Source organism: Canis lupus, chromosome 23 (genome assembly GCF_048164855.1).
Source record: "Canis lupus baileyi chromosome 23, mCanLup2.hap1, whole genome shotgun sequence".
Classification (NCBI taxonomy): Eukaryota; Metazoa; Chordata; class Mammalia; order Carnivora; family Canidae; genus Canis; species Canis lupus.
In genome coordinates this window covers 2,298,374-2,324,938 of record NC_132860.1, presented here as the reverse complement: position 1 = coordinate 2,324,938, position 26,565 = coordinate 2,298,374, and the positions used below count along the sequence as shown (strand labels likewise).

At 34.2% G+C, this 26,565-nt stretch overlaps 1 protein-coding gene across 2 annotated transcripts in view; it reads right to left on the bottom strand.

Moving 5' to 3' along the window:
* The window catches only part of KIF18A (kinesin family member 18A), a 78,744-nt gene that overhangs the window by 4,031 nt on the left and 48,148 nt on the right, over positions 1-26,565 (bottom strand). For both annotated transcript variants that reach the window (XM_072793717.1, XM_072793718.1), the window contains exons 14-15: positions 5,521-5,965; positions 4,651-4,758 (exon numbers count right to left, since the gene is read on the bottom strand). In XM_072793717.1, the coding sequence (XP_072649818.1) occupies positions 4,651-4,758; positions 5,521-5,965 (553 nt within the window). The remainder of the gene's footprint in view (positions 1-4,650; positions 4,759-5,520; positions 5,966-26,565) is intronic.

Here is a 26,565-nt window from a genome sequence, read left to right as displayed (position 1 = left end):
GCAAAATAATACAAGGTAAAGTAAAACACAGTGCTATAGGTTTCAAACTATAAGGAGCTATAGGTTCCTGATTTCAAACTTAGGGGGAAAAAAAAAAACCTCCCAAAAAACAACTGAAAGATTTTGTGGATGCGATGAGTTTGAGCTAGGCCCCAAAGAATAACAGTCCAATCCTTCTGAACCCAAAGAGGATCAAGTTCTAACAAGCAGGATTGGGATCGAGGGAGGGATAAATGAGCATCTCCCCCCCTCCATACTGATTTAAACAAGCTAATTTTAGGCAGTTTCTGATTAAAAAAGATATCATATACCATTTTACAAGTTGATACTAATTTGATAGTTGCATTAACACTGGAGGCTTCCCTCTTACGGCCACACTTTGCTCTTCTGGTAATCCTTTCCTAACCACAGGGTAAACTGATGTGGGTGTGTTTGTAGAATGGGGAGAAGATGGATTGGTGGTAGAGTTATCAAAAGAGGTCAGAAATGGCAATTTAATACGACAGCGAAGAAAAATAGGCGGGAGCACACTACATGCTGGCAAAAATAACTCAACCTATGTACCTCAATTTTTCTAAAGCCTGTAAGAAAAATGATCATGGTTTTTCAAATGATAATTTTGCCTACTCTGTCCAAGAACATAAATGATATCTACCCAAAATGGTAACAAGACCGTACTAGTGCTATGACCGTACTAGCAAATTTAGTTGTAGAAACTCTCTATTCCTAAATGGTGCTAAATGAAATAAGTTGATATAATTTGGTTTTGGATACTAAACACCCTTCTTGGATAACATAACAGCTGTCTCAAGGCAAAAAATCTTTTTTGGTCATTTGGTGATTTTTCTTCAAGTACAAAGATCATTGTCATTGGTTACTTTTGTAAGCGTTAGTTTTCCCAATCTTTTCTCTTAAAATTGTCTTTATTATTTTATGGTATGATTTTTCACTTTGGTTAGTTCTAGGATGTCTGTTTTTACTATTTAACTGTTTTTACTTGAAAATTAGGCTTTTGAATATCTATCTGAAAGAAACTTCGTATTTCTAGGAATGAAATCAAAGCCTAACAAAGTAAGTTGTATATACTTAAGTGAAATACATGCAAACATTTTTAAGGATTTAGATAAAATAATCCACTGATCAAATGTTTAACATTCATGTTATAAATTTATTTTAGATTTATGTTGGATCATAAAATAGGACTTAAAATTGGTATGAGAAATTCAAATTATGTTAAAGACTATATTGAGAAGAAATCTAAAGATTCTTCTAGTTATGTGCCAAATATATTTCCATATCTATTGATGAAAGTTAAGATTTAACCTTTTGTTTCCTTATATGGATCGTATGTTTCTCCTTCCTTAACATATAGATCTCATATTCTTCCAGTTGAGATAATTTCTAGTTGGAACCATTAGGTGTCTTTCAAAACAAACCAAAAATGTGTGACAAGTGTGAGACCCATTTCTGGGTGCTAAGAAAGACTATGAAACAAACAAAAACCAACAAACCAAATAAACAAAGCAAACAAACCCCCAAAACTTTGATTAATATATACATATATACTACATTTGTATATTTAGTAGCCTGATTTAATTAAAACAGTTTGCTACAGTGATATTAAATAAATTGTAATGATTAAAAATTTAATATTCTCAATTTAAGTAGGAACTAAAAAATGGAGTTTTGTAGGTTTTGAGAATATCCAGAGCTTTGGGACTCTAATTTTTTTTCAGAGAGAAAAGCTGATACAAACTAAATAAAATAACTATACACATGGAGCCTTCTTTTCATTTTTAAAAACCTTATGTGTATATATATAGGTATATATTCATAGATATACACACACACACACACACCCCCCCAAATATGTACATAAAGCTGCTAAGTGGAAAATACCAGAGTTTATTACTCTCAAACTCATGTAGGTTTAATTGAGGAAAAGGAAGGTTAAAAAAAAAAGTAATTATGTACATTTCTAGCATTAATCTCTTTTAACCTTAGTTAATGGCAGGATCTAATTATTGGTACCAGAGGGAATGTAATAGAGCAATTAATAGGCTATGAGAAATCTTACTTTCTTTATATGTCCTTTAGTATTATTTCGCAATATTAGTTGCTCTAAAGAGTGGAAGCTCTTTAAGTCATCTAAAACCACTCTAAACATATAGCTTACATACCTGGACATTTCTTGAAAAATCAATTAATTTTGATAATGATTATGTATGCATTTAAAACTTATTATTAGCTATAAACTTTAGCTACATCTTAGTTAACACAACAGATCATGCTATCAGTGAAGAACCAGAAAAGTCACCACCACTAATTAATGGAAAGAATAACACAATCAACACAATGAAAATTAGTAATAAGATGATGACGGTTAGCTAGGCTCACTCATTAAGTGAGTGATACCCAATACAAGAGTCAGACAAATTGCATCATTTAAATTTGTGCCACAGCAAAATACAGAATTTTAAATGTCATGGATAGTTAGAGGCATTCTGGAAAAATCAGTCCATGAATTTTAAATCTACATTCCAAGGCTCTGCTGTACTTTGGAGGAGAAAGGACAGATCCTAAATGCACCTATGAGATAATACTTTATGTGGCACAAATAGATTATTGTAAATTTGTTTAGACTGGCCCAGATGATGACAGGTTCATGGTGGAAAATAAGAAACCTAAAAAGAGTTATTCTATCCTAGGATCTTATACTCTTTTCCCCATAATCACGTCAAAGTAAAAGAGGTAAAGCAAGTCTGAGCCATTTTACAATATAACCATTCACTGTATGTTGTCATTGCATTCACGGCTGTGGGGATGTAAACACTATGCAACGGGAGTCACGTCATACAGCTCAGGATGTAAGATTTTTCCTTGTCTTTGATTTTTAGCTGTTTTACTGCGATGTACCTAGTTATGTTTCTGTTTGTATTAATGCTGCTTGTGGTCTGCAGAACTTCTCAAATCTGTGATTAGTTATCTTTTTTCATTGGAAAACTATTAGCCAGCATCTCCTCAAACACTGTTTTCCCCCATTCTTTCTCATTTCTTTCTGGGACTCAAAATATATACATACTAGACCTTTCTAACTGTGTCTTATATGTTTTTTTCACTCTTCTCCATATTTTCTATCTTATTCCTTCGAACATTGGCTTAGATATTTTTTCTGTCAATCTATCTTCCGGTTCACTAAACTCTCTTCTGCTGTGCTTAATCTATTGTTTATTTATTTACAATTTCAGTAGATTCTAATTTTTTTAGCTCTAGAATATACAATCCAGTTTTTTTTTTTTTTGGGGGGGGGGGGAATTATCACTATTTTGATGAACTAAATCACAGTCTTATTTTTAAAGTACCTACCTGATAATTTTACAGTATCACTAATGGATCTAGATTTTTAGTCTGTTTCCTGACATACTTGGTAATTTTTGCTTAAGCCATAAACATGTAAAAAAAACCTACACAAAACTGTAGATGCTCTAGTTGGTATATTTCTCCAGGAATGACTTAATTTTCTTCTGGTAGGAAAGCAGAACAGAAACAGATCACCTCGATCCAAAAGGGATAGAGGTGGTGTGAGGTCTTTTCAGGCTTTCAAGAACTGGTCTACTTCCAGTTTACCCTACTCCTATAGAGCACAGGACTTCGAGGGTCTCAAATAAAATCCTGGCGGTTTCATAGCACCTTTTCTTCTCAATGATCCCTGAACAGTTTTTGTGTCCTAGCTCCCATGAGAATGTTAAAATTCTGCTTAATATTTTAGCCTCTCAGCTTTGTTTCTTGAACTCTTATGCCAGAGTTCAGATTGTGTAGCAAAAGCTACACACAGAATTATTTTGCTTCCTTAGCCATTTTCAGCTTTGTTTCTTGGCCTTTTACCCCACAGAATGTAGAACTTGGCAGCTATATTGAGGGCAAAAGCTACACACAGAATTACTTTGTTTCCCTAACTCAGTGAGACTGCTGATAGCTGTGGGCTTCCATTTTGTGCTTGGCTTCTAGACTTGATGCCATGGATTGGCAAATACTAAATGGAAAAAAGAGGCAGACAAGGTTTGGCTCTCTATAGCTTGTTTTCCTTTCCTCTGGATCTTAGACCTTCAAGTCCTGGCTGCCTTGGTTAGTCTCCAGTGCCTTGAAAGTAGCTGTTGGTTGTATTTCATCGGCTTTTATAACTGTTGTTGATGGGTGGTTTCGTCTAATATAAGCTATATTGTCATAGCCAGAAATAGAAGTCTCTTCACTCATTACATTTTAGTCATATATCAAAATCCATTAAAGTAATACATTTTTGGGACTGAAGAAATTCATTAATGTACAAAAAGAGAAATACCAAATGAGCACAAGTTGTCACCAGAAGAAAGTTAAAATTAAGTGACATTTTTGAAGGCCAGAAGACTTTTCAATTTATTTTTAATAATCTAAGATACGGAATACTTTATGTAAATAGCAAGTGAAATACTTGGGCTTTATCAAGATTTGCCTTTGATAATGTAAACCCAGTGCTGCATTCAGAGCAATTAATTATATGTACATTTAAGTATGAATTCACAGTTTCATTATAAGAAATAAAAAGGAGACGTAGGAAACAAAGTATAAAGATGATGTTGTGTAAGCACTGAACCAGTTGATGGTTAATTGTACCTTGTTAACTTCCGTTTCCTTCTGGCAGCAGCCGTCATTGCCATGTAGGATGGTTCTATGCTTGGTATAGGCAGAGGATGTTTAGTTGAGAATGAAGAAGAGGCAAGCCTGTATATTAGATAATAAAAAATAGAGTAATTTTGATTTGTACTATGGAGAAAAAGGGGGCATACACTTTCATAATTAGAATACCATTTCATATGAATATATAAAGAAAGATATTATTCTAGCCTATAAAGCCTCTCTTGCTTGCCATTGGGTTTTCTTTTTTTTGTATCATAGAAAGAGTTGCTCTCAAGGATTTCTGCATCCCAACAGCATAGAAAGGTGAAGGTGTCAGTCTTCTCATATTTGGATTACTTGTGATTATACAGATGAAATGTACAGGATATGAAATAAGAAGTGAGACAAAGTGAGAAGGATATTTGCTAGGATGCCATGTAGTCACCAGCACCTAAGAAGGATGATGATTTAGGGTAAGCTGAGGTTTGCTAAATATCAATAAAAAATGTGAGATTTCCTTTAGTGTATATATTAATAAATAATAATAAACATAGTAAACCTCTGATTGTCCTGCCTAACTTTGGAGTATGTAGAACTAAATCGATCTTAAGGTTTCTTCTAGCCTACTGAGGGTCAATCAACTAAGATATCAAATTAAAGATTAAAATATTGTGTTAATGGATTAATATTTAAAAAGACAAGGCTAAATGAAGGTAAAATACTGACTTTTATAATCAAGACTACATACTTGACTCATGAAATAGACCTTAAATATAACTAAAGAAGAGAAAGAAAGCTATAGTTTTAAGGCTATGTAAGTAAAAAAAGAACAAAAACAAAAGAACTGGCAAATACTCTTTTTTGTACCTTTGTAAAATGTTATTATTGTTTGGCAGTGATTCTTGCTCAGGTGATTTACTCTTCAAATTCTTGATGTCTTCACATATAATAAATGTGGAGTCCAAATCTTCCTGTCCATATTCTTTTCTCCGGCTGTGAGGAGTATCTATTTCACATAATGTTTTCAGAGAATTCTCACCATTTACATTTGAGCTGATGGTCTGAAAACGTGTAGCTTGTGATAATGGTTTTGATGAGGTCACTATAGATGAATTTTGAGCAGTTTTTCTACAGTCTTCTGGCGTATACACAATAGGCTGAAGTTCTTTGCTGAGAGAATCATTGAGCTCCAAACTTTCAGACAGTGCGGACTTTTGAGGATGTGCTGCTTTCAGGGGAGAAGGCATTAGTTTTCTTCGGGTTCTTTTATGGGGAGGAATTTTAAGCAGATTGGATTCACTTGAAGATATGCCTATTTAATAAAATTAAAAAGAATCTCAATAATGTCACCTAGGTTTCTAATAACTCTATCAGTTAAACATCACCACCACCACCAATAATAAAATACATTTTCTGCCAATTGATGAAAATGTAAAAGAAAGTTGGAAAGGAAAAAAAAAACAGGTTATTAGTAACCTTAAATAATGTTAATGAGATTAACATTAATTAACATTAACAGAAAATAAATAATAAATGACTAATATAAATACTAATTCATAGAGCAAAATTGAGATTTTGGGTAATCATGAAAACATTCCAACAAATTCTAATGATATTCACAAGCAATTTCCAGCTTTTATGTTTGATTTAGGTTTAACATAAAATATTCAACAATCATAGGTACAGAGATTAGTTACTTGTCCTATCATAAAGTATCATCAGTTATTTATTAATTGAGTGGAAGTCTAGTCTAAACAGGAATGGCAATAACCAATAAAATCTCAGGTGAATGAAATTTTAAATCTGTTACTATCTCAGGTATTGTGGTTAATTAAGCATTCTGATTGTTTGTTTCTTATACCATACATAATTTACAGGTTTTCAAAAGTTAGATTAATACCTTAAGATAAATGAACATAAGTTGAAGAGGTCAGAGTATCCTTAACATGACCCTCGTCACTCTGTCCAAGTAGGTCTCCCAAATGTCAAGAGGTCACTAAGTTTAATGAACTTTTCTTACCCCTATCCTACAAATTCTGTAGCTTTTCAAAATGATTTTCTTGCTATACCTCTCCAACATCTGTTACCTTCTTCATCCTTCACCTGGTAAATGTATATATTTCCCTAAAGAAATTCACTATTAATTTGTAATTATACTTTTTCAGTCATCTGGGTCCCAGATAACTAATTTTTGCCATTTCCTTGCATTTTCCAACTTCCACCAATCCTCTCTCTCTTACACTTAAAATCAAAACATAATTCTGATTAAAGACTTATAGTTCTATCTAAACATAAATATGATATTCAGAGATTGTCACCAGGGAAATTCCTGTTCCTTGGTCCAAACTTAAGAAATAGTTTTGTTTAAACTTAAGTTTGAATTCCCACAATCCAGACATGCTTAAATATTTACCTCTCAAACACTTTTTAAAAATATATAAAAGATTAATTGCATACACAAACAATAAACTTCATCAACTCCAGTGTGCCAATCTTGTATTTCTTTATTAATATTTTTCTGCTTTGTTTCATTCATGGTGAACTTAAGGTGCCTGACATGAAGTAACTTTGCCTGAAGTGTATCGTCCAGGAAAGAAACTACTATGTTTTCAAATCATGCAATACAATTCCCAACTGATATAATACTAACTTTATGATATAATACTAATTTAACACTGAAAGCTGCATAAGTATTACGTATTTCAATAATTCAATTCAAACTTTCAACCGAGTTAGAAGATACACTTACAACAATCACCAACAGTACACGCATCATTCTTATTATGTTAGTTGACGATAGTCTCTGCTATGGCTAGGTTGACAATTACCCTCTAGGAAAGACAATTGAAAAACAGGAAGAAAAATATGATCCCTGTTCTACTAAGGAATTTTACTTTTCTGAGAACCAGATAAATGAGATCCAGATCTTAAAATAATTTTCCACTCCCTTTAACATGACATTTGTCAAATTTTCCATTACCAGATATTTTTATACTAATGCTGCAGTGTAAAGACAGTTACTTTTCTCCACTGTGCTGCTACCACCAATTTGGTGGCTATTAATAGCTGGAAGATTAACTTCTTTTCCCCTGAGAGGCAGCAGGGGTATATAGAGGATAGAAAACTATATCGAGGATAGAGAGCTGAATTGGGAGTCAGGAGACTTGGATTCTATTTCCGGCTCTAGCAACAACTCACCGAGTGACCTTGGGCAACTCACTTAAGCAGTATGGGCATTAACGCCCCTAGAAAAAAGGGGATACTACCTTCATGTACCGGGAATTTTCTAGGATTAGATAATATCTATAAAATAACTTAGGGTTCAAAGAAAGGCTCTAGAAATGTAAATACGCTTCAACTGTTGGCACTACTACTTTCACAGAGAAAGTTGTAATTTACTTTCCAGTATTCTATCACTAAAAGAACATATTTCAAACAATGTCTCACTTTCTGTTTATCAGAAACCCAGTTTATCAAAGCTAATGATAAATTGTAATATAAACCCAAAGTATCATTAAAATATGCACATCTAAGTGTTCTTTGAAAATGCAGGCTTCGTGATATTATTTTAAAAACCCAAAACACAATGGAACATGAAGTCTCAAGAGATAAGGATTAACCAGTCACTATTTTCCTTGTACACAGCATCTAGAGAGGGATACCCCAGAGCGGCACTGAGCTAATTCCCATAATGGTAGGCCACTTTCTCCCTACTGCTTGTAAAAAACATGGAAATGGGGGTCTTTCATAAGACACTGACACAGTTTGTCAGTGAAATCAACGGCAATGTTATAATGCTACATCTTTGGCCATAATTCTGCTCTTCTGGAGGGACAGATATGATAACTTGAAGGAGAAACATGGAGATATGGTCGTTAATATAGATTCACACACCACTGTTTTCCTGAGCCTTGAAGAAAAGATGCTACAAACATACAGCGTATGCAAAATATAAATCCAGTAGGTTCTTTTCATCCTTTTAGCTATTAAATACATACAATAATATGAAGGGGGCAGAAAAGAGATGGTCAATTCAGGACTACGTCGGCTGACTAGTAGCCCAGAAAGGTTTAGGAGAGAACCAGAGCAAAAACAAGATTTAAAGATTTAAATACAAATTCAACAGTCACTCTACTGTAACCACAAAAGGACTATGTCTCCATTTAATCCATGAAAACTAAAAGAGAATAAGCTGACATTTCAGTTTGAATATGATTCCCAGAATATATAAATACAATTATATAATAAACTATCATTCTCTTTTAGCTAGTTAAGTGATAAAGTACATTAAATGGGTATGGCAAACTGGAGTGTTGGGTTAGGGGCACTGTACATTTTAAACAGGCTTTCAGAAACATTGGGTATGCTAGCTCTATGTCTATAAAAGAGATTTGCTGTACTTTTCCATTAGAGGATGTACAGTAACTTTCCAGAAGACAAGGCTTGGGGCACTTGTAGTTTCCCCTGACTGAGCCTGGGAAAATACTATCTAACAAGATTCTGTGATTCTTGGGCCTACAGAGTAGAAATGATAAAGAAGGAACCTGGAGGCAGATTATAATTCCTTTATAAAGGCTTCATAAAATGAGAAAAAGAATCATGTAGTTACAGACTTTCAGAACAAGGGACTCGAACAGATGATGATAGTCAATAAAATACTTCAGTAATGTGGGTGTCACACAGGAAAGGAGAGAAAATTAAAAATGCGTTGTAATAAGGCAGGCTCTTAAAAAGTGAGATAAAAATGATTAGTAGTCACTTGGGAAGATAGCAAGTCTTCTCTCCGGGGCCTTTCCATCTAAAAATCCAGCCCACTATATCATGTATTCGAGTACAGGAGGTAGTGTGTAGCAATATATCTTATGCTCAATAAAAAGCACTTTTGGGACTTTAACTCTCTAACACATTGTAGGTATACTGGATTTCTACTGACCTGAAATGATTCTGATCCATGGCATGTAAGTAAATATGTTGAAATTCATTTCCCGATAATAATAATAACCATATTGTCAAGACATTTAGAAAGAGAAGGCACCACTAGTATTTTCAATCTAGGAAGAATGTTTAATTATGAAAGGGAAAAAAGAGTTTTAGACAGCTGTGGTACAAGAGAAACAAGAGGATTGCATCGGCATAAAAAGAAGTCACTGTTTATTTATCCACCCAGTATTAAGCACCTGCCATGTTCCAGATCTTTTCTGGGTTTTGAGAATCTAGCAGGAAACAAGACATTTAAGAACCGACATTTTTGGGGGAAGAAGGTAGAAAAATAAATGATCTTAATTAATTAAGATAATTATGACAAATGAGTTGGAAAGACAATAAGACAAGTGGAATAGAGAGTGATGGGAGATAGCAGGGGTATTAATTAAATGGCAAGGGCAGGCGATTCTCAAGATGGGATCTGTGATCTGAGGCTTGAACGACTGCGGAGGAGCCAGTCTTATGAAGATCTGGGGGAAGAAGAGAAAATAGCAAGAACAAAGACCCGACAGCAACAATAAATTTGTTGAGCTCAAGGAAAAGAAAGAAGGCTAATGTGATTGAAGTCTAGTGAGTCAGAGGGAGAAGAGAAATAAGAAGAGGCTAGAGAGATCAAAAGGGCCCAGCCTGTGTTAGGGCTTATGAACAAAATAAAGGTCTGGGTTTAGTTCAAGTGCAAAGGGATATCTGTGGAAGATTATTTTAAACATGGATATGATGTGATCCCATTTGTTTTTTAAAAAAGATTGCCTTGCTTACCATGTGGAGAATAGAATATGAATGGGTTAAGAGGGGAAAGAGAGAAATCAGTAACACAGTTATTGCTATAGCCCAGGCAAAACAAATGAGAGCCTGGATTAGACTGGCAGCAGTAGCGATAGATATGGGAAGGGTGTTGTCATCAAATAACCAGATTATAATCATATAAACTATATTCAGAACATTTACAGTGACACACATGGGTGTGATTAGCTGCCCAACAATCAGGACCAAAGATAAGGAGTTCACACAAAGGAGCAGTAACTTGTATAATTTAATCAACAGAGATTGGCAACTTTCAGTGAAATCATGAACCATTACTGTATGAGCAATTATAGAAAAGCTTAAAAGGTCCTAAATGTTATTCCCTCAAATTTGGCATTCTCTTGTTCCTGACATCCCCCTTCCCCCAGCCCACTCACTGCATTTGAAGTCTTGTCCTCTACTGAGGAGCTCTGACTCAAGTAAATGCCAGGTGCCTTGGAATCTGCTTCCCTTCCTCTCTAGTTTGCATGTTTGTGGACTTGAGGCAGCAGACACTCTCTGGGGTTTGAGGATACAGTTATTTATCCAGAGATGATGGCTGTTATCATCACACTTGGGTAGCAGTGAAAAGGGAAGAAAGGGAGAGAGGCTAAGTAGGAAATGGTTCTAGAAAAGAGTGGCAGAAAGAAAATGACTGAAAATGGACTTTGGCTCCCAGGAGTTTGTGCAAAGGGAGAGAAAGATTAAGGTAACAGAATGATATAGAAAGAGTACCCTCTGTTTTCTCTGCAAATTCATCTCTAGGCATCCTCAAATCACTGACAGAGATTTATTATCAGTTCAAGGCATAGACATACTATGATTTCAGATATAAAGAGTGGCTTCTCCACTCCTAATACCTTGTCAGTTATTGCATTCACTTTCTTAAAAAGGAGCCACTGTCTTTAATCCATATTTAATGAAACTTTAAGATGCAAAATGCGGTCCTGTAATGAATGCATTTTGATAACATAAAAAATAATATTCATGCTATCAGAACCTTCTCTGTTTGATAGGGGAGGAGGACAGAGAGGCACTGAATATTCGGGAGAATTTCTCACTGGAAGAACCAGATACCTTGTTGGCTTCACCTTATATGTGTTGCTATAGAAACATCTATAGTATAAGAAGGGATATGAAGGTTAACTTTGCAAAAGACAATCAATTTTAACCAAGATGGTAACTTGAGGAGAAGCATGTAGCTTCCCATCCAGATTTCCTTTAAAACACCATATAATATAATGAAAATAGGAGAAAACTTTTCCTAATATTGGTAATAAGGGAGGAATATTGTGGGCACACCAGGGCATTAGAGGATTTTGGGGAGGATATTATGTAGCTAGAACTGGAATAAAGGAAGGCACGGGGGAGAATAACATAAAACTGTTCCCCCACTTCACATTTCAGTGCTGCCCCTGGGACTTAAGTAACAGACACTGGAAGAATGTTACTGGAGTCCCTTTACATGAGGAGCAGGGATGAAGGAGTGGAGGAGGTAAAAGGGCACAGGGTGCGACAAGGCTACGGGACACAGTCGATGGTAAGATCTGAAAACAAGCAGGAGCACTCAGAGGCCCCCACATCCAGTCCCGGCCCAGCTGTCTCAGAAGTGGAAGGACACTGAACAGAAAGTGCCCCCTACCCTGGGGGCCTTGCTCCCAGTACGGGGGCCGCACCACATATGGATGAGAAACTTGGGCAAAGAGGCAAGGTTTCTGGCTGAGAGTACCCCTATGGCTCTGGTTCCTGTTCTGTACTCTTGGGTATTCGCTCCTCCCCACCTCTACCTCCTCCATTACTCAACCTTAATTTCTACTGATCATCAACAAGTTATGGAAAAGGCGTACTTGTAATATAAAGGAATGGCAGATTTGGCATACCAACTCAGGCCTTCGATAATCCAGATGTATGTTCTTCACCCCTACACAAGACTGAGTCCCTACCATAGGGAAAATTAAATCCATCAGGATAATGGTTAAATAAAACATGGGGATGTTCACAATTACATTGTTACTTAAAGTCATGTTTTGTAGGTTATCTGATAATATGGAAAAATACTCCTTAAGTAGTATGTAACAAATTCTACATACAGCATGATCCCAAATTTGAAAACAAAAAAAATCCACGTAAAAGAAATCAAAGCATACACATACTTTCTGCAAGCAAAAAAGGAGGAAAAAGTCACAGAGAACAGAGTGAAAGGTAATATGGCTTGATATATTAAAATATTAGCATAGATTATAACTGGAAAAATTCTGAGTGATCTTATTTTCTTCTTTAAGCATTTGACCACTTTTTATAATAAATATATACTGCTTCTTTAAAGTTATAAATAACAAAATTTTTTTTTTAAAGAAGAGCAACATAAGGTGTGGAACAAAAGCGAATAAAAGCCCAGGCCTCTCAAGCCTCAGAACGTCTCTAGAACTGGAGGCTAGAGGTTGAATCTGAAAGTATAGGGTGGAGATAAAAACAGAACTGACTGAAAGTCTACACAAGGAAGTTGGACCCCCAAAGTCCCCTTACCCCATCACTGTCACCTTGTCCTGCCAGGTGACTGTTCCTTTGTCACTGTTAAAAGACAAGTTACTCCCTGGACAGGTTAAGACTTGGGGCCAATATGCACAGCTGACACTGGGGGATTTTAATAATTTCTCAATAATGAATGCATGCAAATTTTTCTTTTACTTCTCTAATACACTGGTGTTGGGCTTATACATCTCCTAAATGTGAAATCAGTTCTTTATAGATAAACTAAGATAATAAAAAGATATAAGTGTTGATATTTTCAGGCTCCTCCAAACCAACTTTTTCCAGAGATGACTATAAAGCAAAGCTGAAAAGACCTAACTATGTACACAGGAAGTACCTAGGGTCACCAGATATTTGAGGACATTCAACAAGATAGGGCACAGAACTACATACAAGAAAAAAAAAAAAAAGTAAAAGGAAATAGACAACGGAGAAATAGTAGAGTATATTAGAATAGCCATAATTCATATCCAGAGAGATGAAAAATTATTACATTCATCAAAAAGAAACAAAGTGCTATGGAAAGAAATACTGAATTACTAAAAAGAGTTCTTAAAAATTTAAAATATGAGAGGGAGATAAAAGCCAAAATAAAGGCTGTATGATAAAGTTAAGGACATCTCCCAGAAAGAACAAGCAAACCAAAAGAGGTAAGTATTAGAAGGCAGATAAAAGAATTTAGAGGATCAATCCAGGAGACACAACATCAGATCAGTAATGTCCAAAGACAGAACAGAAAATAGGGAAGGAAAGTATATATGGAGGTATATGTATGTGTATGTGCATAAATACACAAAGGAACATTTCTCATAGGGAAAAGAAAAAGATTTTCAGAAAGAAAGGCCCAGACTATTTGGTATAATGAGATGAAAAAGATCAACACCAAAGCACATCATTGTGATACTTCAGAAAACTAAGGATAAAGGGAAAATTCCAAAATCTTCCCGGGAGGAAAAAGTCACCCAGGAAATATGGAGAATAAAAATGGCATGTGAGTCAAGAACAGCACTGGAATCTAGAAATCAATGGAGCAATGTCTTCACAGTTCTCAGAAAAGTTATTTCCAACCTAGAATTCTATACCTACTCAACTAACAAGAAAATATATTGCCAAACATGCACCATCTCAAAAAAGTTTACCTCCTGCGCACCCACTGGAAGAATCTACTGGAGGATGTGTTTCTGCAAAATAAGGGAGAATAAGAAGAAGGATGGGAATAAAAGCAAATACTACATACAGAGACCTTAAAGCTATACAAGAAAGAGAATTTACATGCTTTTTTGGCATAACAGGAGATAATATTTACTGGAAGACACTCTAGACATTTACTTTTAAAAATGTATATATATATTTTAAAGACTATTTATTTTGGAGAGAGAGAGAGAGAGAGAGAGAGTGCGCGCACAAGCAGGGTGAGGGGCAGAGGAAGAAGCAGGTTCTCCCCTGAGCAGGGAGTCTGACGCGGGGCTTAATCCTGGGGCTCTGCAGTCATGGCCTGGGCCAAAGGCAGGCGCTTAACTGACTGAGCCACCCGGGTGCCCCTCCAGACATTTACTTTTAAAAACCCAAAGCACATTTGGAAAGATGGGGTAGGAGAGAAAATGTATCTATCATGTAAAGGTATTAAATCCTTATTGTCCAAAATAAAAAATAAGTAGATGATATCTAAAATTGGAAAAACATAGGCAAACAGGAATTAGCAGTATAAATTTGAAATTTGGAAATTAAAAGGAAAAACCAGAAAACACAGCTAAATTGGGAATGGGCAGCAAAAGGGCAAGGCTACAAATATGACAGTACCTGTCAGCCTTCTCAACTATGTAAACATATACTTTTATAAAATATAAAATGAACTGTAAAAGCAGGTGGAGAGGGGAGAGAGAAAAAGAGGCAAGGCAGACAGGCACACACATGTACACACATCCAGGAACTTTTAAGGAAAATAATCGGACTTTGGGATTATAAAGGGAAAAGCAGACCAAAACATATATCTTGCTTATTCTGGGAAAGCTTTACTCAAAATCTGTGGACTCTGAGTAGAGTCAAACTAGCCAAAGTGATGAACCTTTACATTCAAAAGTCTAACTGAAACATGTAAGCAAATAACATGAATGGAACAGGCAAAGAGAAGAGCAAATGAACGTTGTAGGACTAGGGAAGGTGGGAGAGCTCTTTTCTTTACTTAGCCCGTTCCCCATAGGCTTACTACCCACCTCACTCCCCACCTCACGTTTTCCCTGGCATATAACAAAAAGGGAGAATGATTATCTACCTGATAAAATTTAAAGAGGGCTAATAAAAATGTGAATCAGTCATCAGAAATAAATCATTCCATATGGTGACAAATGGGTAAAACGATTTAAAGTCATGAGTTCCAACACGAAGGGAAATTCCTTTTCTTCAGGGAACAGGTAAACTGTGAAATCTGAATGGCAGCATGTGTAATTTTGATATATTCAAAAGTTTATAGAGAATAGTAGCAGAAATAAAAATAGTGTTTAGGACAGCAAAATCTCTCAGAAATAAAAGGCATGCTTGCATAAGGATATGAATTTAATCAGTTTGTTTTCAGATATTTTAAGCATCTTAAAGATCGCCAGCTTTAGTTATTTTGTTATATCTATCTTTACTTTCACATTTAGATTCCATATGAAGACATAATAGATTTAAATTCCTTATATGTTTGTTGAGAAATATTCAGATGATTAAACAGAGAGGATGTCAATTTAAGGATCAGCAAATTTCCTACACTATTTTCAACTTAACCGGAGTATATAAGTTCTAAAAAACAGTCTGAGAACTACCCGGAGAGGAACTGCTCACTGAAAGATAACTTCAGTATTGCTTTACTTACAAAAGTCTAATACAATTATCCTGAAACTGAATATCTTTTTAGGCTTATTAACACTTCCCATAGTTGAAGGTACATATTAATGAAGAAGTAACAGTATATAATGCACCTGATTGCTGTTTTTAGAGTAACAAAGCTTTTCTTAAAAGTAACAATTTAACAAAAACACATATACAATGCTAAAGACTAATCAACAAACTCCTAGTTTAGGAAGGAGGGTAGGCGGTGGAGATTATATGATGAAATAATAGAACTTTTCAAAATAATTATGTGCTACAATTCAAAACAGGATTTTAAAAGTAATGAGAGACAGGGCTACTGAAAGATATAGAAGAGCTGCTCTTCTAAACCCTACAGTAAGTTTTGTTTAATGAATCCAATCTTAGTCTTTGTAATACTCATCCATTAATAGTTTACGAAACATCTTAAAATATTTATATGATGCTTTAAGGCATCTTATATACAACTGAAAATGTGCATTTCAGGATAAAGTGGTTAGTGTTCTATTCATCTGTTCCTGCATTATGGCTAGAGATTCCCGCTTCAAAAAGTTTGTTTACTGTAAGTCCATAGAGAGACTTAAAAAGGAAGTCAGACAAAAACATTTTGTTGAGACTGCCAAGTTTTAGAAGCCTTTCAAAAGACTTTTAAGTATTAAAACCACTTTTAAAATGAACTCTAAATGCAAGCACTAAAGTTGTGGATTAGATGGAAAAAAATACAATTTCATCTGTAATTGTTCAGATTATAACACTGTATACCACCTGGATTACAACTTACGTACATTAGCATTTGTGTAGTTTTTATAGTATTATATAGAATAAGATGCGTTATTAACATAAGCCATGGCTTAAGAATCAAAATAAAAACAGTGAAAATCATCACGAAATTAGAATGATTTGCCTGTCCCACTAAAATTACATTTGCTAAATGGTTAAAAGATACAATGAATAAATATTTGATCCCTGGTTAAGTGGTTAATGAAGAAGTTAATAAAATTCAGATACTAATTAAGTAGTATATGCTAAATACGTTTGAGAACTGAATGGCTATACTTGGAGAGAAACATCTAAAAATGTATTTATTGTCTGTATTGTTTTCTAAGCTATTTAAATCCTTCTGTGAGCACAATCTAGTCTCTTTTAATATTTCTATCTTTCAGATATTTCATTTCTCCAAGAAGCCTTCCCCATAGATCTGGCTGAGGAATCCGAAACATTTCTAGTAGAGTGCAGAAATGGAGTTCTTTCATATCTATCTAAACGTAGTTTTAAGAAATGTCAGCATACTTTCCTTTAAAAATTTTAATAGTATTTATGGGGTGCATGAATGGCTCAGTTGGTTAAGCATCTGACTCAATTTCAGTTCAGGTCATGATCTCAGGGTTGTGAGATCGGGCCTCACATGAGGCTCCATGCTCAGCACAGAGTCTACCTGGGATTCTTTCTCTCCCTCTCCCTTTCCCCCTGCCTGTGTGTGCGTGCTCTCTCTAAAACAAATAAAATCTTAAAAATTTTTTCTAATGATATTTATCATTAGAAATCAACTTTATCATTATTATCAACTTTATTATAAAAATTTCCTTAAGTAGGGCCTACGATTAAATGTCATATATTAATATATGCATAAGTATAATATATATAACATACATCTTACCTGATACTACTTATATGTCAGAATAATATTTTTTAAGAGTTATGAATTACATAATATATTAATAATGTTTTAATAGTGTAATTATATAATTATCATAATAAGCTATAATAATCTAATTACATATCGTATAATACCCTGGTGGTACATTAGCAGATCAGGGAAGAAGAAATAAATGCGCTAAATTTTCATCTATCAGAAGGAGAAGATGATAAAATCTAAACATGGATGAATCAATAAAACAGCAGTGTAAGAAAGCATTCTGTTTAGAAATTACATAAATTATAGAAGTTTGTTATAAGTCACCCAGCATGAGTTTCAGTTGACAACAGAAGAAAAACAGATATGTCAATTTTCCTAAAGGTAGTTTTAAGAATGTTGGTCTATTTTTACTTTTTTGTTTTTAAAAAATTTTATTTATTTATTCATGGGAGATACAGAGAGAGAGGCAGAGACACAGGCAGAGGGAAAAGCAGGCTCCCTGCAGAGAGCCCGACGTGAGCTAAATAAAGGCAGTTGCTCAACTGCTAAGCCACCCAGGCATCCATATTTTTACTTTAAAAAAAAAAAATTTATTTATCCTGAGAGCATGTGTGTGTGCATGCACATGCACACATGCAAGGGAAGGACAGAAGAAGAGGGAGAGAGAGAACTGCAAGCAGACTCCGTGCTGAGTGCAGAGCCTGACAAAGGGCTAGATCCCAGGACCCTGAGATCATGACTTGAATTGAAGTCAAGAGTCGGCTGCTCAACTGAGTGAGTTGCCCAAGCACTCTGGTATATTTTTACCTTTAAATAATTCTCTTGATTATAATTTTTTATTATAAGAAGTGTCCTTAAATAAATAAATTATTAATGAAAATTCATATCCAAATAATCTTAAACCAAACACCTATTATAGAGAAAAAGGGATTTCAAAGTTACACTTTCCTGGTAGCAAAAAAAACAGAAGACCCAAGTAACATAAACCCTTATCAACTTTAACTATGATATTCCTATGTCAAAGAAATCATGTAGTTTAGCAATCTATATTTTTAGATTGATTTCCCATTCTAAAGGGCTGGTCCTATTTCCCAATTAGCTACAGAGCACCAGGAAAGTCATTAGTGGGGATCATCTCTCACAAAGAACCAGGATTTAGTATTAGGTTATCTTATGTTTATTTAGACAATCTTAATTTAGAATTTGCTGTTCACAGAAAGAAAGTCACATGCTCAAAGTCAGAATGTCAATCATATTTGTTGTTGACAGAACTGAAGTCTCTTATTGAAGTTGGGTAAGGAAACCAAGTAATACAAAGTAATAACACACATAATTATAATGAAGACTTAAAAATATAAAATTTCCTTCACAGATCCAAAGATAAGAATAGAGGCAATATACAATTTCATCCCCCTAAAAGTGAGATTCTATCTTCTGACTCCTACCATCAGAAAAAGAATATTAAGTGTGAATGAAATTTGTCATACATGGCGAAGGGTTTAGAGCTCTTGTATATGTGTATGTGTTCGTGTATATATAGGTGTGTATCGTTGGTTATCTATCCGTCTATCAAGAAAGAATTCTTGCAATATAAATAAGAAAAATGAAAGATAGATAAAAATAAAGCAAAGGAAATGAGCAGGTAATTTAGAACAAACTATAATTGGGCAAAAGCACCTTAAGAAATGCTCACATTCATTATTCATGTATAGTGGTAGACCGAACAATCATGGTTCTGGAGAATAATTTGACAATACACATCAAACACTTTGAAAATGTACATACGCTTTGATCTAGCTCTTCTACTTTTCAGGGGCTTGGCCTAAGGAAATAATTAGACAAGTTGTGAAATATATAGACACCTAGAGATGTTTAGTGGAGTGTTGCTTGTAACAGCAAAAAAATGAAAACAAATGTTCATTAGTAGGGGACAGGTAAATGTAATATAAACTACTGAAAGTGACTTAACTTCATATTTGATAGGAAAATGTGTGTTTAACATGTGGTTCAGTGAGAAAAAAGCTGGTTATCAATTACATGTATAAAGGATCTCAATGTTTTTAAAAATCCAAACTACATATATGTGCTTAGAAAAAATGTCCAACAATTATTAGAACAAAATATTAATAGAAGTTAATGAAAGACATCTTAATTTCCTTTGGCTGGACTTTTTTTCAATTAAAATAAATGAACATTTATTGTTAAGAAGATAATAAAAAGGCAATAAACTTAAAAATGAGTTACTGAAAATAGTTTCCTTTTTTTGTTTTAAAGATTGTATTTATTTATTCATGAGAGACACACAGAGAGAGGCAGAGACATAGGCAGAGGGAGAAGCAGGCTCCATGCAGGGAACCTGATGCAGGACTTGATGCCGGGACCTTGGGATCATGCCCTGAGCTGAAGGCAGATGCTCAACCACTGAGCCACCCAGGTGTCCCTGAAGATAGTTTCTGAATATAGTTTTAGTTTGTTGGGGAGAGGGAAGGTGAGGTGTGATAATTACTGTAACAGTGAAATACAAAAATATAGTGGGAATGCAAGGGTATGTGTGGGACAAAGAGAGAGAGGACTCAATAGGGGAAGGTTCATAAAGAAGGTAGTATCTGAACTGGACTCTCAATGACAATAAGGATTTTAATAGGCTAGGATGTGGGATAGAGCAAGAGGAAGCAACATTCAAGAGTGAGGGGAAAGCTTGGAAACTGTAGAGGCAAGAAATAAAACGTGTAAGAGGAAGTTGGGACATCAATGGCTGCAGAAAAGTGAGTTTGCAGCTTGGCATTGGACAAGGAAAGCCTTTGAAGGCCCCTCTAAGTAAGGGGTCTGTATAAGGAAGATAATTTTAGTGTGAAGAGTAGATCGTAGACAGGAGAAACAATAGAAACTAGTTTAGATATTGCTATAATTATTCATTTCTTAGATCAAATTTTCTCAAAGTGTTTTAAAATACATTGAATTAAGGAAGATTCTATTCCCTGTTTTTCTCTCTCTGTTTTAAATAAATCTCTAAAACACAAGTATGAAATGGCAATTTCATATGGCTTCTTAGGTACGAGGGGTCTATATTTATTCTTTAACTTTTTGAAACATTCCACAGATGGTTCCTTTAAATGAAGGGACTAGATAATTTATCACTAATGAGTTAAAAATCCCTCTCTTAAAAAATGGGCAGGCCTTCTGGGGTCATCTTTTGATGTGCCATATCAGGTGTCCTGAATGATTTTACCCAGAGGGACTAATTTATCAAAAGCTTAAGACTGCAAACGTTAAAAGATTTACAGAGCTGTACGTTAGTGTAAAAAGCAGAATGCAGTATTTAGCAAACATGAGTCACAGGCTGCAAAGCAGGGTTCATGACAGAGAGACATGATGAATGGGATTAGATCTAATTGAGGCTTGGTACAAAATGATGGCAAGGATTTTTCCTTTGCTAGCACTCATGTTAATATGTACGTGAGGAGGTATTTTGGGAAACTATGCTAAATTAAAATTAGTTGGCAAAGTTCTAAAGTGAAATCAAATATTAATATATGCATTTCAATAAACACTTCTAGGCTACAAATGATTGATACAATTACTGTACTAATCATAAATCTAGATTCTTTTTACAGCCTTATGACTCATGGAATTCTGTTGCAAATGATACAGGTGAATGAATTTTAAACTATTTACAAGATATGTAACCTTAAGGTAGTACTGATTAACCAAATAATAAACATTTTATAATGCATTTATATGACATTACTGTGGTTACTGCAGTATTAATACTTATACAGATAATTTACAGCTATTTACAAATATTAAAGAGAGAATACATTTTCCCAGGTATTAAAAATTGTCATAGTCCTTTAAAATAATCCAATACTCTGAATAATAAATCTCCCATAACCTATTGATACTTGTCTCTGTGGGAAATAGCAGATACCATGGTTCCACTCAGTCTCATTTTCCTAGTGTTCATGCTTATTTAGGATGCGGAAAAAACAATGCAAAGAATCTTAATTTCTGGTAATGTTTGCAGTTACAGATGAGTAACTGAAAACTAATTTGTTTACAAAGAGAGTAAGGGCCAAACGAAATCTATTCAAGGCTACAAAACATGACTTCCATTGTTTATAAGTAATGATTAAATTTATTACCAAATAGGAAAATATGGAAGGTTTAGTTTATAAGTATTTCTGCTGCTTCATATTTATTATGAGGAATTTTTATAGACACTCCTATTTTTTAAATGGCATTTCCTTCTATTCAAGTAATTTTAGGGGAAACCTAAACTTACACTGGAACTATATTCAATCATAGTATCTCTACAACATGTAAGACACTGGTTCCACTGGTGTCTTTTCTTTTATTGTACTTTAAGATAAAAACCACTAACATGAGGTGCAAAATTTAAGAAAAGGAAAGGTTAGAGACAGAAATATTACTAAATGTGAGTTTCCAGATGGATAATGAGGAAATCTTGACTTTTCATTTAATGTCAGAAATTTTATCAGTTCCATAAATAAACCTTGCTGCCAGCACCCCCATCCTTCATGGTACTCCGTGAATGCACTTTCTGTTTTCTGGACCTAAAAGAGGTGCATGTTTTACTCCAAGTAAATAGACATTTAGTTTGGAGGCAAAGATTTCAAGTCTTTGAAAAGACTACCTGTTTCAAAATCAAGTACTGACATTGGTAAAGTATTAACACAAACAAAATTGAAAAAGTGTCTTTTTAAGAAACAATACAGGCTTATTAATATAAGAAAGATTAAAATAATTCATATAACAAAAATATATACTTAGGAATTTAATAGCAAATGTACAAAAATATATACAAAGTTCTAAAACTTTGCTGGGAAACATATAAGAAAATATGAATATGGAGAGACAAACTATTCTAGAGTGAGAAGAACTGATAGTGAAAAAATGTGAAGACAAAATTAATTTCTTTATTTTTCAAAAGATTTTATTTCCTTGGAATTGAAAAAAAAATTATGCTAACATTCATTTCTTAGGGAGAGCCAAGAACATTTTAAGGACAAAGAATAACATGGGGTGCCAGGCTGGCTTAGCTGGTAGAGTGTGACTGTTGATCTCATGGTCGTGAGTTCAAACCCTGCATTGGGCATGGGACCTAGTTAAAACAACCCCAAAGAAGGAGAACTAGCACTGCTATGTATCAAAAGATACTATCAAGTATCTGCTATGAAAATAATAGCTATGAGTTCTAGGACAAATAAGCTAAAGAACAGGAGATAAATCCAATAAATAGAATTGACTACTTATTGTATTTAAAACAAAGGTGCCATAAGAATGGACTATCAGTATTATTATACAAGAATGCTAGACTCTTTGAAAAAAAATTAGATTTTTGCTTGTCATCTTACATCAAAATAAATTAGGAGAAAATAAAAGTAAAAAATTTAAAAAAACTTATGGAAAAAAGGCCTTTTGAGGCATTATTCCAAAGTCAGAGAGAAAAAAAAATGAAGCTATTGTATGATATAAAAGTTAAAAAATTTTATTAAAAAGAATATCTCAAAGTTAAGAGTAACTGATAAACTTGATGAAGATATTTGCAACATGTATCTTAGAGGAAAGAGTTAATATCCCTTGATGATCTCATCCAGTCCTATGGCTTTAAATATCATCTAAATGTTAACAGCTCTCAAGTTTGTATTTTAGTTTAGACTTTTCTTCTGAATTCCAGATTCTTATATCCAACTGCTTATATATCTCCACTTGCATGTATCTTAGACAAATTTAAAATGCCCCAATTGAACTTTTGTCAGTCTTCTGCAAACCTGCCCTACCTGAATCTTCCCCATCTCTTTAAAGGTGACTCAATTCTTTCAGCTCCTCAATTCAAAAATCTTAGTTATCCTAGGCTTTTTCTTTCCCTCACAGCCCAAATCCAATTGGTGATAAAATCCTGCTATGCTAGTTCTACCTTCATAACATATGACAATCTGATTACTTCTCACCAACTCCATTGCTACCAACTCGGTCTGAGCCACCACCATCTTTTACCTGAGTTAATAGCAGTAGTCTCCTGTTTCCACCCTTGTGATACTATAACCTACTCTCAACACACCAGCCAGAAAGATCTTTTGAAAACATGATGGAAATGGGTAACATCTTTCCTCAGATCATGCCATAGCTCCTGATGTGCTCAGAGTTAAAGTCTAAGTCCTTATAATGACCTACAAGGCTTGATCTGCCTTCCTCCCCTTGGTGATCTCATCACGTTCTACTTTCCCTTTTCTTTTGTACCAATTATGTCTTTCTAGCCATTCCATGAATATGCCAGCCTATGTCAGGGACCTGCATTACTTGTTCTACCAGAAAATGAGTCTTTTCTCATATATTCACATGGCTAACTTTGTGAACTTCTTCAAGTTTTATCAGCGAAGCCTATTCTGACCATGCTATTTAAAGTAGCAACCTCTCCCCAGCCTCATTCCTGAACTCTCTTTCTTTGCCCACTGCATGTACTACTTTCTAAGATTCTGTTTAATTTACTTATTATATTTATTGTCTTTCTTTCTGCGTTAGAATGTAAACTCCAGGAAGATAAATAGGTTTGTTGTGTACTTTGATGTATCCTTAGCATCAGATAAGTATCTGGCACATAGAGGTTCAATAAATATTGTTGAATGAATAAAAATCCATATCCTGAAAATATGTAACAATTTTTACAAAAGAGGACGAAGCCAGAAAAATGTTCAAATGATGGCTAGGTAACTTACAGAAAATTAGATTCAACCATATTAGTAAACAAAGAAAAAATAGAAAGATAATATGTATGACTGAAATTAGCAAAGAATCAATAAATAATTAGCAAAGACAAGTGAGAGAGAGAACCCCAGATTTACACAGATTTAATAGCTATATCAACCAATAACAAGATGGGCCTAGTTTGTATGTTGATGGAAGAACTTAAGAAGAAATCACTTATGAGACAATGGGGGAAATCTAAACACTGATTAAATATATGTTTAAAAGGTATGATATAAAAGGATATTATATTTTCTTTCAGACACACTAAAGTCTAAATGGAAGAAATACATGCTATCTGGCATTTCCTTCAAAATAATCCAGTACAGATATAGATGGGGTGCAGAAAAGCAGATGGGGTTCTCAAGACTAGACATGAGATCATTCTTAAAGTCAGGTGTTGCATTCATGGAGTTCATTATATTATTCTTTGTACTTCTATGTATGTTTGAAAATAATTTTCTAAAAATTTAAAATTGAAGACATTTTAATACCAAAAACTGATGAGACTAAAAGGAGAAAAGAGATCATTTTCTTACACTGATGATGGGGGTTAAAATTGGTATGATCACATGGGAGGGGTGTGGAAGAATTTACTAAGCAATATGTATTATAAACTTTAAAAGAATGTGCTTATTGCTTTGTTACAAATTTTACTTCTAGGAATTAATCATAGGTGTAATCAAACACGAGCACCAAAATAAATATACATATTTGCCTCCTGCAATGCCATTTATAATAAAAATTTATTAACCTAAATGCCTAATAGAGTACAAATTAGATTAATTATGGTTAATCTCATCAGACTCTTTGTTTTTAAGATTTTTAAATTTATTTATAAATTTGAGAGAGAGAGTGTGCGAAAGCACCAGAGAGCACAAGCAGGGGGAGAGGCAGAGAAAGAAGGAGAAGCAGGCTTCCTGTTGGGTAGGCAACATGACATGAGGCTTGATCACAGAATCCTAGGATCATGACCTGAGCTGAAGGCAGATGCTTAACAGAATAAGCCACCCAGGCACCCCTCTCATCAGACTCTTAAAAGAACAGCGTATATTCGTTTGAAAACTAAAGATTGCTCTTAGTCTAATACTCTTTAAAGGTCCCAAAAGCACCAGAAAAACAAAACAAAACAAAAAACAAAAGAATCAATTCAAAACTCAAATACCAAACAGCATTTAGTATCTTTGTAATTTAACAATGAAACTACTTATTATTTCTTTATGAGAGTATAAGAAAAAAGTCAGTGACACACATGTCAGCATAAATGAAATGAGAAACATGTGACTCATGTTTTGCTTAAATTGAATCTCTTCAATTTTACTTCTTAAATTTGTTAACACTGCTATTGATAATATAATTTTAGCAATATACACTATGTGGGTATTGCTTCTTCAGAAATCAAAACATAAATTTCACCATTTATGCTTTTTAAATAAGACTAACAAAAATAAATAAGTGGAATCACTTTATACCCTATGCCCCTTTCTCTGTTATTCATCTATGACTTTCTATTCATAGTGATTACAACATACATAAGTCATGGAATAAATAAGACACACCAAGTAAATAGTTAATCTATGAAATCATGTGAACAAAATATTAAATAACTGTTAAGCGTCTGCCTTCAGCCCAGGGCGTGATCCTGAAGTTCCGGGATTGAGTCCCACATTGGGCTTCCTGTGTGGGGCCTGCTTCTACCTCTGCCTGTGTCTCTGCCTCTCTCTCTCTGTGTCTCTCATGAATAAATAAATAAAATCTTAAAAAAAAAAAAAAGAAAACATAATAAAAACAAAATTCACCTTCTGATACACCTTCAAAAGGAAATACATAATTATAAAATGTAACATGACTTCAACAGTTTTTCTTTTAAAAAGTGTTATGAAAAGGAATTAAGAGCCAAATAAATGTTTTACTATTGACAAGTATAGTCTATGCAATTACACTATAAGTGAAATATGTATTTTTAAATAAGTAATAATGACCGCCAGGTGGTCACAGTATTTCTCAAGCTTGGTGTTAAAACCCTATTTCCTCTCCAACATCTTGAATACATTATAAAGAAAAAAAAATCAAGGCCCAAAAAGAATGAGAGAATTTGAAAAAAATCTTATGCTTTCTTTTCGAAGATCTCAACTAGGTTAGTTTTAATGATGATAGTGCTTTATTAAAAGAGAAAGAAGGTATAAATATATATCTTCAACTTCCCAATCATTTTAATGTAAAAATACAACATAGGGAACTTAATAATAGAAAGCCAGGTAATTCAGAACAACCTTTCTACTGAAGGCAATAAAGAAGTCTGGACAAAATATCAAAAACATATGCTTGAAGGCACAGAAAAGCTAATGAGATTGTTAAGGTAG